Source organism: Patiria miniata, unplaced genomic scaffold, assembly GCF_015706575.1.
Source record: "Patiria miniata isolate m_02_andy unplaced genomic scaffold, ASM1570657v1 HiC_scaffold_22, whole genome shotgun sequence".
NCBI classification, from domain to species: domain Eukaryota; kingdom Metazoa; phylum Echinodermata; class Asteroidea; order Valvatida; family Asterinidae; genus Patiria; species Patiria miniata.
The window spans coordinates 14,679,471-14,694,208 of NW_024037061.1; the positions used below are offsets into that span (position 1 = coordinate 14,679,471).

At 42.3% G+C, this 14,738-nt stretch overlaps 2 protein-coding genes across 2 annotated transcripts in view; both read left to right on the plus strand.

Moving 5' to 3' along the window:
- Positions 1–2,581: 2,581 nt before the first annotated feature.
- LOC119730907 (60S acidic ribosomal protein P2-like) lies at positions 2,582–7,973 on the plus strand. The gene is made up of 3 exons (XM_038203972.1): positions 2,582–2,701; positions 6,123–6,295; positions 7,352–7,973. The coding sequence occupies exons 2-3, from the start codon at positions 6,124–6,126 to the stop codon at positions 7,513–7,515; spliced, it is 336 nt and encodes a 111-aa protein (XP_038059900.1). The 5' UTR covers positions 2,582–2,701; position 6,123; the 3' UTR covers positions 7,516–7,973.
- A 1,551-nt stretch (positions 7,974–9,524) lies between these two features.
- Positions 9,525–14,738, plus strand: part of LOC119730255 (ATP-dependent RNA helicase DDX55-like) — a 46,195-nt gene continuing 40,981 nt past the window's right edge. The window contains exons 1-4 of the mRNA XM_038203062.1: positions 9,525–9,658; positions 10,270–10,320; positions 13,156–13,242; positions 13,335–13,486. Coding sequence (XP_038058990.1) covers positions 9,563–9,658; positions 10,270–10,320; positions 13,156–13,242; positions 13,335–13,486 — 386 coding nt within the window. The 5' untranslated portion in view covers positions 9,525–9,562. The remainder of the gene's footprint in view (positions 9,659–10,269; positions 10,321–13,155; positions 13,243–13,334; positions 13,487–14,738) is intronic.

The following is a 14,738-nucleotide window of genomic DNA, read 5'->3' on the forward strand; positions in this document are numbered from 1 at the left end:
ATGGATATTTTACATCGCTTGCAATTTAATATGGCCGACTCGTGAAAAAAGTCTATAGACCATTATCATGTTGCGGCCATCTTGATGTTTTCCCATTCAAATCAACGTAACTAAAGCGAGGCTGGAAGGAAAAATAGTCTGGTTCATTCTTGCACAAAAAACATTGTCATTCAATGATGTTATTGGATACAGGGAACATGACTGAAATGGTGGCAGCATGATAAAAGTTTATTGGATAGATGAACCGACGAGGACCCGCCGGGGTCAATTCTGAGGTTCGCGATAAGGTATACCCAGAAACCTTTGCGTTTCCTTCACAATAATCGTGTGAGGAGTTTAACTGTTAGACTTGTTCCCAATCCCCACATTCGAAATATAAATCAGAATGGATGATGGAGGGATTTGGCACCAGTGTATTAAACCGTTACATGGTAACTGGCCATGGGCACCAGCGAAGTGCCAATGTTGTTTCACCCCATACCAATAGACCCAAGTGGGACGGTCCCTGCCAAACTTGGTCCCAACTTTTAATAGCGGCTGGCCTGCATGCCGCCGGCGAGCTGATGCATGCGGAGCTCGGCTCATCACAATATGTATTGTGCATTATTATACTTTGAAGATGACCTTGCATTGCAAACCGTTTTGTGGCCTTGTGTGTGATCTTTTGTTTGTGCAAAAGTAAACAATAAGGATTTGCGTGATTATAGAAATGTAGGTCTGCACGTAGGCTATATATGTAAATAAAGCGGATGATTTGTGGACTACATGTCCACGTTGACGCTTTGCCTTTTTATGGTCAGATGGTAGATAGATAATCATGTAGATCATAGTGAGCTTTCAAGTTCCCATATTCTTAATCATGTGTGCCCTTCAACTATTATGATCGTTTTAAGTTTCATTGTACAAGGGCGGATCCAGGGGAGGGGGAACGGGGGGCCATGCCCCCCCCCCCCCAAAAAAAGAACCTTTTTTTTATTATTATTAGTGACGTCGCAATAAAGGCAGGCACTACGTACACCACCATCTTTTTCTTTAAAAAAAATGGTTAAAGTGGTCAGAAATTGCCTCAGATCGCACCATTGTGCATCTAGAATCCAACAACTTTTCGGGGCCCTTAAGCGGGCCCCGAACCCCTCGATGTAATTTTTGGACCCACATTTTGTGGGACCAATATTTTTTTGAACCTCCCCCCCAAAAATTTGTTCTCGATCCGCCCTTGTCATTGTAATGGTTTGTAGTACCTAGAATTCTGTGTTTTAGATGTTTCTAAGGTGGAATGCAGTGTGTTATTTTTAAGTTATCCATGGCATAGAATGACATACAAAGTCATGATGGTCTGACATTTATAATGAAGAAAATCAGACCTGATGGTTCAATGCCATGATCAATGTATTTTTCAGTTAAATGGAATTTCTATTATAAACGATGATTCACAAAATGTGTGTAAATAATCATAGTGTCCGTCAAATGCGCCGACTTTTGAGAAATAAAATGCAACTGATTTTTATAAGTGGGATTGTGAAGTGTCTCATGCCTTTCATTTAGCAGTTTTGTACACGGTCATGTTTGTTTGCAGTGCTGTAGAGTTGTCTTACATTTTCCCTTATTTCTCTTTTTGGCTGTCTGAGATTTAAGTGTTAGTTTCGGGAACTGGGGACTAGGCGATTCCGGTTTCAAGGTTCTCGCGCCTGCGTTACGGAGGACACAATAGATATAACCACGATATATACTGTACACCCCCACCCTAAAATATGGGGACAGGTAGCTAGCTCCCATTTGAGCCATTGATTGGATCACCTCTAGCTCTGCACGTGCGCAGCATTTTATTAACGGTTTATTTTGCAATTGCCATTTTACTGTAGGCTGGTTCCGAACATGCACGACCTGACCCATGCATAATTTGCAGCATTTGGAGATAATGTATTTATGATTCACTGCTAACTACCCGTCTCAGAGCAATTTTAGGGCCCAAATTTCATAACATTTTCACAGAAATACGGATAACTTGTGCTCGCAGTGTTCCTTTACAGGAAATGATCATGAAACGACACAAGAGGGCGCTCGTCCATCAAACCGACAGAGTCTGAAATAATGACATTCAGATCTTTTCCCAAACTGTCGATTCGAGCAGCTTCAGCTGCGTCCCCCTACTTGTTCTTATTTTAAAAGACCTAGAAAATAGCACTTTCTTAGAGTTTGACCGCATGGCCTGTTACGAGTTTTAAGGAAAAAAGAAAAGAAATAATTTTCAACCCGACAAAGACCACAAGCAGAGCATATTTTATTTTGGTTCGATTTGTCCATACATGGGGCCATGGTGGGGTGGGGGTGGGGGGGGGGGGGGGGGGGGACTTGAAGACAGCTTTCCTCGCCCCCATACAATCATACAAAACACTGTACCTCGTCGCCACCCCCACCCCCCCCCCCCCCCCCCCCCCCCCCCCCCACCCCCTCACCCCCACCCCCAATCCACTCACGGTTCCAAAACCTGTTGCAGACGATAAAGGTTGGAAAATGTTCTTCCTCCCGAATCATAAAACCTGAATTTAGCTAAAAAGATTGGTGTGCGTGTGCTCCTTTAAGCCCCTGAAAATACATCCGGAAACCCGGTGGTGACCCGTCACCGTGACCTCTGCCTTTCGAGAAGTTACACATTTTGAGGAAAGCGAGCACTTCGTTTCGTGTCTAAAAAAGACTTAAAGTAAGTATGTTCGAAACGAGTTATTGCTTTTGTTATTCAAGTAATATTATCTGTAATCACTTGTCATTATGATATACTCTTTTAAAATGCCGTTTTTCTTTGATCAAATTGTTCAAATCATTATTTTGTGGTGGGAACAGCAATTGAAAAACCCTGAACACGGTCGTGTAGAAAATTAGGCTGGTGCGCTAACGCGTGTGTGAAATAACACGAGTGTTTTGTGCGCGGCAATTAAATGTTGGAAAGGGAACCGCACGTGTTTTGCGCCACAGTGAACTGAATAAAATTTATCCATGGAAAAAATGTTGCAACCTGACGCCACTTTTTTTTTCATACATCATCTCAATGAAGGTCATTCAATTCATTGCAAAAATGATGATTAAGACTTGAGGGAGCAACTATAGAATGCAGGACCACGCCGGAGCAAGGCCAAGGCAAGGGTTTTGTTTCTGGGTAATCCTTACTTTTAGGACACCTCTATTTTTTACAAGTTCTGTTCAAAACTGACTTTTGCAGATGACTGTCCAGTACCAAAGTGACTTTTGCAGGCTGAAGCAGTCTTTTTTCTTCATATAAACTCATGTTAGTTGTAGTTTTGAAAGCACTTTCGAAGAAAATGTGACTTTCCTACCTTTTTTTGCAGTCAGACGTGCATGTTGTAGTTCTCACACGCGTGAAAGCCCTACATAATGAAAGCCCGATGCTGATTGGCTGCTAACAAAATTAATTAGTCTGGTTCCCAGACCAAAAGATTCTGACTACTCCTGAATCTTTTGGTCTGGGAACCAGACTAAAAATAAATGTATTAGTCTGGTTCTCAGACCAAAAGATTCTGACTATTCCTGAATATTTTGGTCTGAGAACCAGACTAAAAATAAATAAGATGTTTATTTTTTATCAGCCAATCAGCATCGAGCTTTCATCGCATGGAGCTTTCACATTTGCCATCTTGGTTTTTGAGTCTGTTTTCTGGTTGTCATCGTCGTCTTTTACCCCTGAATTTCCCTCATATATCAAAGCCCTGCCCTCTTTCCACAAAATTAAACCTGCTGATATTCAAGAAGGTGTCATTGCCAATTGTTCAGATGTGCCAAGAAGTATCAGAATGTCAATTTTGAGTGTCATTTAGTCAACTGTTTTGGTGAGTCTTTCCCTTCCTATATAGGAACGGGGTCCTAAAAGTAAGGATTACCTGTTTCTGCTTGGAGGCGTGGATCGAGACGAGGCTGGCGATGTGAGGATAGGAGTAATACTAGGCTACAATATAATAATATGCAAACCTGCAAAAAGTGCTATGTACAGCGAATGCACTTGTCTTCTCATCAAGGATCGGAAGGGAGGTCGCGCTTGTAAATGTGTCGGGGCATGGAGTCGCGGAGACGCGCGCCGATAGAGGGCGCAATTCTCGGCGGTATTTTTTTGAGAAGAAGCATCCATATCCATTTTTAATTTCCTCGCAAAGGAAGGGAGGAGGGCGACGGGGCACTGGAGTCGCGGAGACGCGGGGCACTGGAGTCGGGGATTCGCAGAGACGCGCGCCGATAGAGGGCGCAATTCTCGGAGGTAGGTCGACTGCGGCTCCATGCCTCCACGCAGCCGTACAGAGGCGCGGATGTAGAGTGAAGTGGCCCTGCATTCTATAGTTGTACCGACTTGAGACATGAATCTGGGACTGAGAAACATTTCCAATTTTGTTAGGAAATAGGCATACTTTTTAACTTAGACTACTGGTCTTACTCTTAGACAATTTTCCGGACTCTCCATAAACTTTGTACAAAATCACAGAAGTGGCGTCAGGTTGCAAAAATTTTTCCTGTAAATTGAATGGGGAGGATCGTCGTAAAAAAGTCCAAGTCCAAAAACCAATGCAGGTCCCACGAAGTGGATACAGGGATATGTGGATAATCTACAGAGAGATGATTGAGTCGGGACGTTATTGTGAGGGTGTACATTCATTGTGTATGTGGGCAATCAACCTTGATAATGATACATCCTATTCGTGTATCCGGATACTAGGTGGATAGACAATAGTAATTGTGCCGAGTTCAAGCTGTAGGCCTTGGCCCTTTATGCCCGTTTCAACCCAATTTACCTATTTCCGGGTGTTTTTCCCTATCATGCCCATTTGTTTCATTTCAGTTGAAATGGAATAAGGCCTTATATTTATTTGGGGCAAAATGACTTGACTCTCCAGTTAAGTTCACAATCACAGTGGTCAAGTTGCAACAACTGACCAGTTGGCAAACGGTCAAGTTGACAAACGGCAAACGGTCAAGTTTATTGTAATCCACCTGGGTAACCCAATAAATCATTGACAGATATCTGAACACATAGGAAGGTTGCCTTTTGAGTAATTATTCCGTCATTAACTATTATATAATATTTTACCTTGACAGTAAACAATAAACATGTTTTGGTATTGTCGTGACTAACTTTACACATCTTTCGGCATGTATGACACAATCCGTAAAGGTGTTCATTATTTGCTGTGTGTTTTTCCATCTTGAGTGTTTTGTGTTCTATGATGATCTCAAATACCCAACACCATCTTTCGGCTGAAAAAGCTGTGACGATTGGACACATTGGCCTGAGAACACAAGCCTCATGCAAGTTCAGACAAAAAAACAAAATTAAAATTGTTACATTTTGTGTATTCCTTGGGGGTACTTGAAAAATTGCCTTTTTACTGTGAGAAATAAAATCCAGACTTGCCTTGCACTTTTTTTGCAGTAAAAATGAAGAGAGGAGCATTCGTGAAAATATTAGGCAAACACTGCGACTAGTCAAATTCCATCGATAGACATAGGAGGTAACTGGCAAGAAAAGCTGTCCTCCATTTAAAGCATGGCTACATTTTTATCGAATTCACAATGGAATTCTTAACTTTTAACCCTAACTGCCCTGAATCCTTCAAAATCCTCTCTGCCAAAGTGGAGGAATTTGGAGGATTGAGGTTACATGGCAAAAGTGCGTTACTGATTTCGTAGGATGCACTTTGTCAAGGTCTTGGGCCGGACCTTGTGTTGTGTTTGCTCAGCCATGCATAGATATAGGCCTGGATTATGCTTGAAATCCTCCGCACTGCTCCAGGATGTCACTGGCCAAGCCTCCACATACTGACAGTCACTGCTGCAGGATTTTGCAGGATTCAGGCAGTGGTCACCCCTCCACGGACCATATTCAAGAAATAATGCAGGAATTTGCAGGATTGAGGACTATATGCTTTTTTGCCATGAGGCCAATTGGAGGATTTTGCAGGATTGAGGCTACATCCTAGCAAAAAGCCGTAGGGAGTTGGGGTTAAAAAATGTCCCTTGGTAGATTTTGACTGCCGTGATGGGGTAGCTAAAATTGCCAGCCAGAGAGGCAGGGTTAACTTGTGCTTTACTTTACCCATGTCTTTTTTAATGTATTTTATCAGAATGCGTTACGTGGCCGCTTACCTGCTGGCCGTCTTGGGCGGCAATGCATCCCCCTCTGCCAAAGACATCAAGAAGATCCTTGAGACAGTGGCTGTTGGAGTCGAGGACGAGCAGCTGAACAAGGTCATCGAACAGCTGTCTGGCAAGAACATTGACGAAGTCGTTGCCGAAGGTACCAGCAAAGCTCATGCGTGCCATCTCTGATTGCATTTTGGATGTTTCATGCATTGGTGTTTGTCTCCAAGAGTTCTTGAAACTCAGTTGTTTTGTTTTGTTTTGTTTTCATGATTCGTAGAACTAGTGATGTACCTCAGAATTGCCAACATTTTTTTTACACTAGTTTTAACATTCGGGACTCTCATTGCTGTGCATTGAAAATCTCAAAACTTTATTGAACCAATCATTCTCGGAATGTTTCCTTGAACTTTTTTTTCAATCCTCCAAAATCTTCTGAACCGCCCTTGTGGAATTAGGATCTTTGTGAGTTGTGAACAAAACAAAATTTAATTACACATTCAGGAACTGAATTGGAAAGCATAAATATGAGTTGTGTTCTGTGATGATCAAAACAACACCATCTTTCGGCTGAAAAGCAGTGATTATATTGTTATTTTGACTGAGAACACAAATATTTGTCTGTCATTAGACGATAGTCTAAGAGTTTGAATAATGTGCAGGCTTACTGCTCCTGAGCACACCTTCCCGATTTTACTGGTTCACTGGTACCCATCACGTTACCCGCACACATGCCCGATTCCAATCCATAATCGGTCTTATGATGACCAGTCACATGTTGACAAAATGGCAGCCGTCAACTTTTGAATCATGTGACTTCCTTCGTGAATCTGATAGTGATTGGCAAACCAATCTGATTGGTTTCATCGCGTCTGGTGAAATGGAATTGTTGCCCGCACACCTTTAAATTGACATCGGGTCCATGTTTGATTTCATCCGATAGCCTGGTATACAGTCAGATCTGTCCAGATTTTCAGTGAACACCTCTGTACGATGGCCCAATGATCCGGTAAACCGGTGAAATCAGAAAAGTGCGCACTGGGCTTTAGGCTAACAACTCAATGCACATCTTCCCAAAATCCCAATACAAAATAAGATTAAGAAGCTTATAATTCCAATGTTTCATGTTTTTGAACCAGTTTGGGTGCTGAACGGTAGTTTTAAAGTGCTGCGTTTGTTCACTTCCTCTTTGTATTTTGTCTCCATTCCACAGGCCAATCCTTGTTGGCCTCTGTACCCACAGGAGGCGTGGCAGCAGCAGCTGGAGGTGGCGGAGGCGGGGAGGCAGCAGGAGCAGCAGCCGAGGAGGAAGAGAAGAAGAAAGAAGAGTCGGAGGAGGAATCTGACGACGATATGGGCTTCGGTCTCTTTGACTAAAGACGGGCCCGCACTCCTGAAAAAAACCCACTATCACTGCTACATCACGCTGCCGTGGAAGTTCAAAACAAAACCCCTGTCGTTGCTTATGGCCTGTTCATTTCATCAACGCAAAAGATGACTTGAAATGGGATGCCATCCCTTTCAATTTTGATTTTTTTTCTTTTTGGTGAAAACTAGCAACTGGTCATAGAAAACCTTTCTCAACACCATGGGGTATTATTTTTAGTTTTTAAAAGCTTTATCATGTTGTTCTACAACAATTTTATCAGAGATGAGCATTTTTGGGGTCAAAATGATCCCCCTTTAAGAGGAAAAAACTGAAAAAGAACACCTTTTCTTCATAAATTCCAATCTAGGTTGTGCAGCTTTTCCGTGCATTTCTAGCAAGTGTGGCAAAAAAAACAGGACAAAAATAAAACAACAAAAATCATCTGTTGATTTTTAAGTAAAACAAATGTTGATGTGTGATGTGTTTTTTTTTTCTTCAATGTTTCTGTTTATAATCAACCATAGGATCCAGTTGACATGTAACTTACCCAGGGTGTGTATGAATGAATCAAATATATTAACCCCAACTCCCTAGCATGATTTACTAGGAACTATACCCATCTGGGCAAATTCCAACGCCATATGGAAAACTGCACACACATATTTCTGACTTTGATTCTGGGGGTGTACCAACCCAATGTAAAAGACTGTCAGTTTAGGGGTACTGTACCCATCCTGGCAGATTTCAACAAAACATGCCGTTGTGGTTTGATGGGTTGAGTTCTGTTAGGGTTAACCCTACCTCCCTAATGTCTTGGAGTACTGGGCCCAAATTCATAGAGCTGCTTAAGCAGAAAATTTGCTTAAGTACGAAAAAACATTGCTTAGTAAAACTAGGTTACCGGCCAAAACTCCATTTTGATGTACATTGCTTGTGACTGGTATTTAGCTGTTGTTTACTGAGCATAACAATCGCATGGAGTTTTGGCCGGTAACCTGATTTTATTAAGCAAGACATTTTAAGCAAATTTTGTGCTTCAGCAGCTCTATGAAATTGGCCCTGGGCCTCGTCCGCCAAATCTTGCACTGCTTCCAGTACATATGGAATCCACCACTGAAGTACTGGTGGATATTCATGGACTAGGTACACATGGCTTATAGAACAGCAGTGCAGGATGCAACGCAAAATCTATCGGATACCCCTAGCACTGCATGCTTCAGGCCTCCAGCTAGGCCCAAATCCTACATAATCCATCAATATTCAAACCAGACCTAGCCCGCAAGACCAAAACCACAAAAATGGGGGGATGGAGTTGAGGAGGTTAGGGTTACAATGTGGAAATGGAGGATCGTTTTGAAAATCAGTACATAGAATTTGTATGGAAGTTTTTTTTAAAAACGGTGCACAAGGGGGGGGGGGGGGGGGGGGAGAGGTGGTGTGAATTGATGATGTTTTTTTGAATTTTTTTTATTTGGGGGGGGGGATATTTTAATCAGGAATTTGAAATGCCTGGATTTCACAAAGCACTCGGAATGGGTAGTTGGTTTGTGGGGGCTGCACATGTGTACAGAAAAGCAGGAAAACCCAAATGGCACTCCTTGTTAAAAGATGACAAATTGTTTCAATTCACCACTGAAGATACCCAAAATAACTGCCCAAATTAAACCAAAAAGTTGTGCCCCCACCCCTCACCTGGAATCAGTGGATGGAGTTCAACCCAATCCCCGGATTTATAGTTGCGGTAGGGTTCAAGCCCCAAAATCATAATTGCGCCCCCCCCCCCCCCCCCCCCCCCCCAAACAACGTTGTACACAAATGCCGAGTCTACGGTTTATTTTCCTGCTAATGAACATCAAGTCTTCATAACTATTAGCCAAGATTTTAGAGTTATGGGCATTAGGTGAGGCTCTGAATTTATTTTTGAACCCCGGAGGCAAAAATGAAGTGAATGCCAGAACCATAGAGCTAGAGCAAGGAACAGAACGAAGCCGATGTTTGGAAACCCCGTGTCAGAAGAGGGCGCTGTAACCAAAACAGATTGCACGTGTAGTCAAGATGGAGGACAAGTGGGAAACGCTTCCCGTTTCTCTCAGCAAATCAACCCACAAATCGCTGGAGAAAATGGGCTTTGATCGCATGACACCTGTGCAGGTAACTTACTACTTACTCATGTTATCGATGGAATTAGCGGAAAGAATTAATTGTGGTTAGGGTAGGCTTGATTTTCGTTTGTGGGGGATTGTCATGATTGTCATGATTGTCATTGTGTTTGTCATGTTTGTGTAGGCCTAGTCATGTTCATCACTCGATGTCGTCTACCTTGCGTCAAATTTTGACAAAGTGTATCAGTGTGGGCCAAGTTCGGGCAAGGACCATTAGTCGACTAGTAGTGGTTGATTTGTGACGTACCTTACGCCTGCGCACTAGCAACGTGCGAACGTCTCTAGTCAAACGCTGGTCAAAATGTCATTGCAAAACTTCTGGATCCTGGCTCCCCGCTGTACGTTATGAATGCGCGCGGCTATTGCAACCAGCCCGGTCGATACAGAGTTTCGGGCTAACTTTAGTTAAACTATGGTTAACCAATGGTCGACAATAGTTGTTGCACAAACTTGCCCATGGCTGTTGCCTGTCATGCACCCGCATGCATGCACTTTTGACCAATACTGAATGGCAGGCAATAATGCAAGGTCAGAACTACTCTGTTTACCATTTCTTTTGTTGTTGTTATTTACCGTTTGTTCACATGATTTGATTTTCAGGCAGCAGCGATCCCTCTCTTCATGAACAACAAGGATGTGGCAGCTGAGGCGGTGAGCGAAACCTTTCAGTTGATTCAGAGATGTTGACTGGAATATTGTACATATTTGCACGTACATCTTTTCTTCCTCCAGTACCTTTGCTATTTATTCTTCTGATATTTGTAAACCAGCTCGCGTCGGATGACATGAATACACGCAAAGGTTTTGCGGTATTCGGAACGGATGATTGGTAAACACGTTAGGGCTGAGTCAATTCGAATAATTGAATATTCGAATATTCGACCTTCAAATCGATCGAATATTCGGTTATTTGGCCATTCCAAATTCCCTCAAAAGCAAAAATATGCCATACATGTACATGTAGTCAACGTACGTGCGCACGTCAGCATGCCATGCATGATTTCTTCACATGTAAGTCAGGTATTTGACAACAATCAGTTGTTCTTCAGTCGTCAGTAATTTAAAGATTAACAATAACCAGAGAAGCTAGAGTGAAGGATTCCTTGTTTGCATGGGGGACGTACAATGTATTAAGCCGTGAACCCCAAACACAGCGGGTGGCGTCAGCTATTGTGACTCTCCGACCCTTAACTCGCAAACAGGAACCGAGCATATCTATTACTGGAAGCTTCTTGAAGTCTACAAAATGGTGTACTTCCTAGTCACAGTATTGAGGGGAAAAAAATCACTTTTATAATAATAACTCGCACTTTTGTCACCAAGAATTGAGGAAATGATTTTATATCATTTTAAATAAACTTATTCTCAACAACCAAAAACTCCAAGAAAAAAACCTATGATATTTAATGTCTTTATTCAATGAAATATGGGTCTTTGAATTGTAAATGCATATTTAAGTTTATGCAAATAATGGGCGTGGGCGCGGCATACACACGCCCCAGCTTGACACGTGCAAAGCAGTATTTCCTTGTTTGCCCACAGGGGATGTATTATAAGCTGTGTACCCAAAACATGAAGGGTGACATTTCAGCCAAAAAAAAAAAAAAAATCGCCAGCCGAGCTCCGGCGGGCGCATTGTTGGCGGGCTAATTAGGGCACAGGTGCGCTGACCCGGTTCTTTTGTCTGGCTAAGTGCGTGCTCTGGAGATAACTTTCTAACAAATAGGCCACTAAAAGGTTTGGATATTCCAACTTGCAACATTTTGATACGTTTTGTCTAGCTGTGGTTTTCTATGCTGGGAATCAGGGGTACGGTGCGGTGAGTTGACCGCAAAGTCTGTCTGGCGAAATAAATGAGAGCTCTTTTGAGTTTGAAATCCTCTCTGTTGTCTGCCCTTTTTCGTGCGTTTTGCTCGACTTGGAGGACATAAGCCAGAGTTTCCCGCTATTATTACTGAGTGTATAATTGCTGAACTACTTTTTGAAGTGTTTATGTATGTTTTATTTGTGCAAATATTGGGTGCAATTAGCAGACTAACCCAGCGAACAAAGCTGACGGACAGCGAACGAAAATGTGTTCGATAAAAGGGTGCTCTGATCAGTTGAGAGAACTGTATATAATTACGGAGGCATTGAGGCGAACATCTAACAGCCATAATAAATTTACCCCTAAAAGTAAACAAGAAATTCTTTTAGAAAAATCCCAGAGTCCGTAATGTAAATGAACCAAGGTTTTCAAAACGTTTTAATGTAATGTTGGGGTTCATGACAAATTTTCTACAACACCGCCATGTGCTGTGAGCAGCATACTGCGTGCATGGCGATTCCCTATAACCACGTGCATTCGACACGATTGAACAGGCGATGGAAAACTTTGGGGGGAATTGGCTTCGCTGTATCAGTGTAATGTACCGCTTCTTGTGCGACCCTGTGCGAGCAGTACGTCCTCAAAATAAGTACATGAAAACGGAAAATACAAAGGCCCACACAGAAAAAAAGAAATCAAGTTCTTTGCATGAGATTGCAGAGGTCTCCTACATCGATGTTGGCATGCCATTTTCGCGATGTCAATAGCCGATCCAGTAAGCCCCTCCCACTGCGCACGTGGGCAAATTAGCACGTGCTCCTCTCCAATGCCACGCTGCATTTTCCTATGCTGCACACATGTACATGTAACACCAACGCGCGGAGAAACTTGCCAGGATCGCATCGGGGAAAAACAGCGGCGGTTTTCTTTTGAAAGTAGGGATTGTAAGTAGGACAACAACAAACAAAAATACGGACAACGGAAACGTTACAACTCATGCTAGAAGTTTGATATGAAAAGGTGTCAGGAAGTGTTTTGTGAAGACAAAATCTTGTTTATCTTGTCGGAAGCATCAGCGATTGGTGTTGCAGTCCGGCGTTAAAAAAATGGGTTGGCTTTACTGCAAGCACTCCCAAAGCAGAAGTAATATATGTATGGCATTATTGCTTGGCATATATACAAGCTACTTTTATGGGGTTTTTGGCAGCAACTTGAAACTTAACTTTGAGAATACACTTTTGTTGTTAAAAAAAAAGTTTTTTCCACCTTTTTATTTCATTGCATATCACCACCGAATATTCTTATTCGAAAATAAATATTCGAATATTCGTTTATCGATCGAATAACCGAATATCCGAATATTCGGCACAGCCCTAAAACACGTAACGAGCGAGGCCGGAAGATATCTGTCAGCGACCCGTAGACAACGACTGAGGCCAGAAATATGAGTGTCCTGCCCGAGGGTGATGGCTTCAACCCGCCTAGCATTGAAGTCGAGTGAAAAATAATCCCGTGCCTCGGTCCGGTCATATCAAAATAATCCCGGCGTGAACTGGTTTAAAATGATTTTTCACTTTTTGTGCACACATTTTGTTGTACTTTTAGCATTTTATTGATGAATGGGAACTGAATTTCAGTGTTCATCCTGGAAAAAATTACATCCAAAACATTCCTTTCAGGTGACTGGAAGTGGCAAGACGTTGGCTTTCGTCATTCCCATCTTGGAAATTCTGCTGAGACAAGAAACGCCGCTCAAGAAAAAAGAGGTGACTGGAAAGACTTCTATAAGATTTAGATTTAGAATGGTTCTTCAACTTTATAAAGGATTTAATGACTTCACTTTGCAATTTTTGTCCAGGTTGGTGCCATTATTTTAACCCCTACCAGGGAGCTGGCCTTGCAGATAGATGAAGTCTTGTCAGACTTTACGGCCTTGCTGCCGTTTACCCAGCAGTTAGTGATCGGTGGAAGCAACCTGACCAACGACATCAAACAAATACAAGAAAAAGGGTGAGATAGCTGTTTGTTTGAACTGGGGCCATTTCTCAAACATTTTTCATCAGTCTGTGACTGCAGTTGTGAAGTTTAACCTAGAAATTGACTGGAACAGAGTTTGAACCCGTGACCTCCTGATTGCCGTTCCAGTGCTCTACCAACTGAGCTGTCCAGACCTATGTTGGCTGTACCCCATTTTGTCGATCTCTTTATTTTTTTGAGAGTATATGGTTTTTTTATTGCAAATTTTCGAACAAACCACAAAGGGAAATTGACTAGGTGCATTATAATAATTCTAAAGTTGAACAAAGAAATTGACTGGAGCGGGGTTTGAACCTGCGACCTCAGGACTTGATAAATTTTGGATGTATTTGTTGTTCAGCTCGACAACATTAACCAAGCTGGTTGCCCATGGTGACGCAAGTAAATTCATCCCTGCTCAAAATGTGGTCAGTTTTAAGGCACTGGTCATGCTGGTACTCTTGTGTTTTATCATTTCGGTCCTAGGATATTTTTGTGGTTCTCTTCAAAGTGGCTGGTAGTGCCAGTCACAGTTGTATTCAAGTTCGCACAGGTCATCACAAGTCAATCACTAGTCATTTACTCTCAGCAGACCTGACACGCAATGACGTCGTGCTTTGTTTATATGTGCGCCTTTGTATGGGAGCTCGGTGGCTCTCGTCCCACCTGGCTCCCATAGGAATTTAAAGAAAGGAAGCTCACATGTAAACGCAAAGCATGATGTCGTTATGATTTTGGTCTTTTAAGTCAAGTCAAGGCTATTTAAAAGGGACAGTGACAAAGACATTTTTTTTAGTTCACTCACTTGTCATTTGTGACATTACCTGTGATTGATACATTTGTGATTTGACTTGTGATGGGCCTGTGATTTGACTTGCGATAGACTTCTGATTGGACTTGTGATGGGCTTATGATTAGACTTGTGATGGGTTTATGATTTGACTTGCGATGGGCTTGAGATTTGACTTGTGATGGGCCTGTGATTTGAGTTGTGATTTAACTCGTACGCGACAGACTTGTGATTTGACTTGTGACGGACTTGTGATTTGACTTGTGACTGACTTGTGATTTGACTTGTGATGGACTTGTGATTTGACTTGTGACGGACTTGTGATCTGACTTGTGACAGACTTCTGATTTGACTTGTGATGGGCTTATGATTTGACTTGTGATGGGCTTGTGATTTGACTTGTGATGGGTTTGTGATTTGACTTGTGATGGACGATTGAGTTGACTTGTGATGGGC

Excerpts from the sequence above, each read along its gene's own strand:
- LOC119730907 (XM_038203972.1), top strand. The coding sequence starts at position 6,124 with ATGCGTTACGTGGCCGCTTACCTGCTGGCCGTCTTGGGCGGCAATGCA. Across the intron at positions 6,296-7,351 it reads TGACGAAGTCGTTGCCGAAG|GCCAATCCTTGTTGGCCTCT; the intron begins GTACCAGCAAAG and ends TCCATTCCACAG.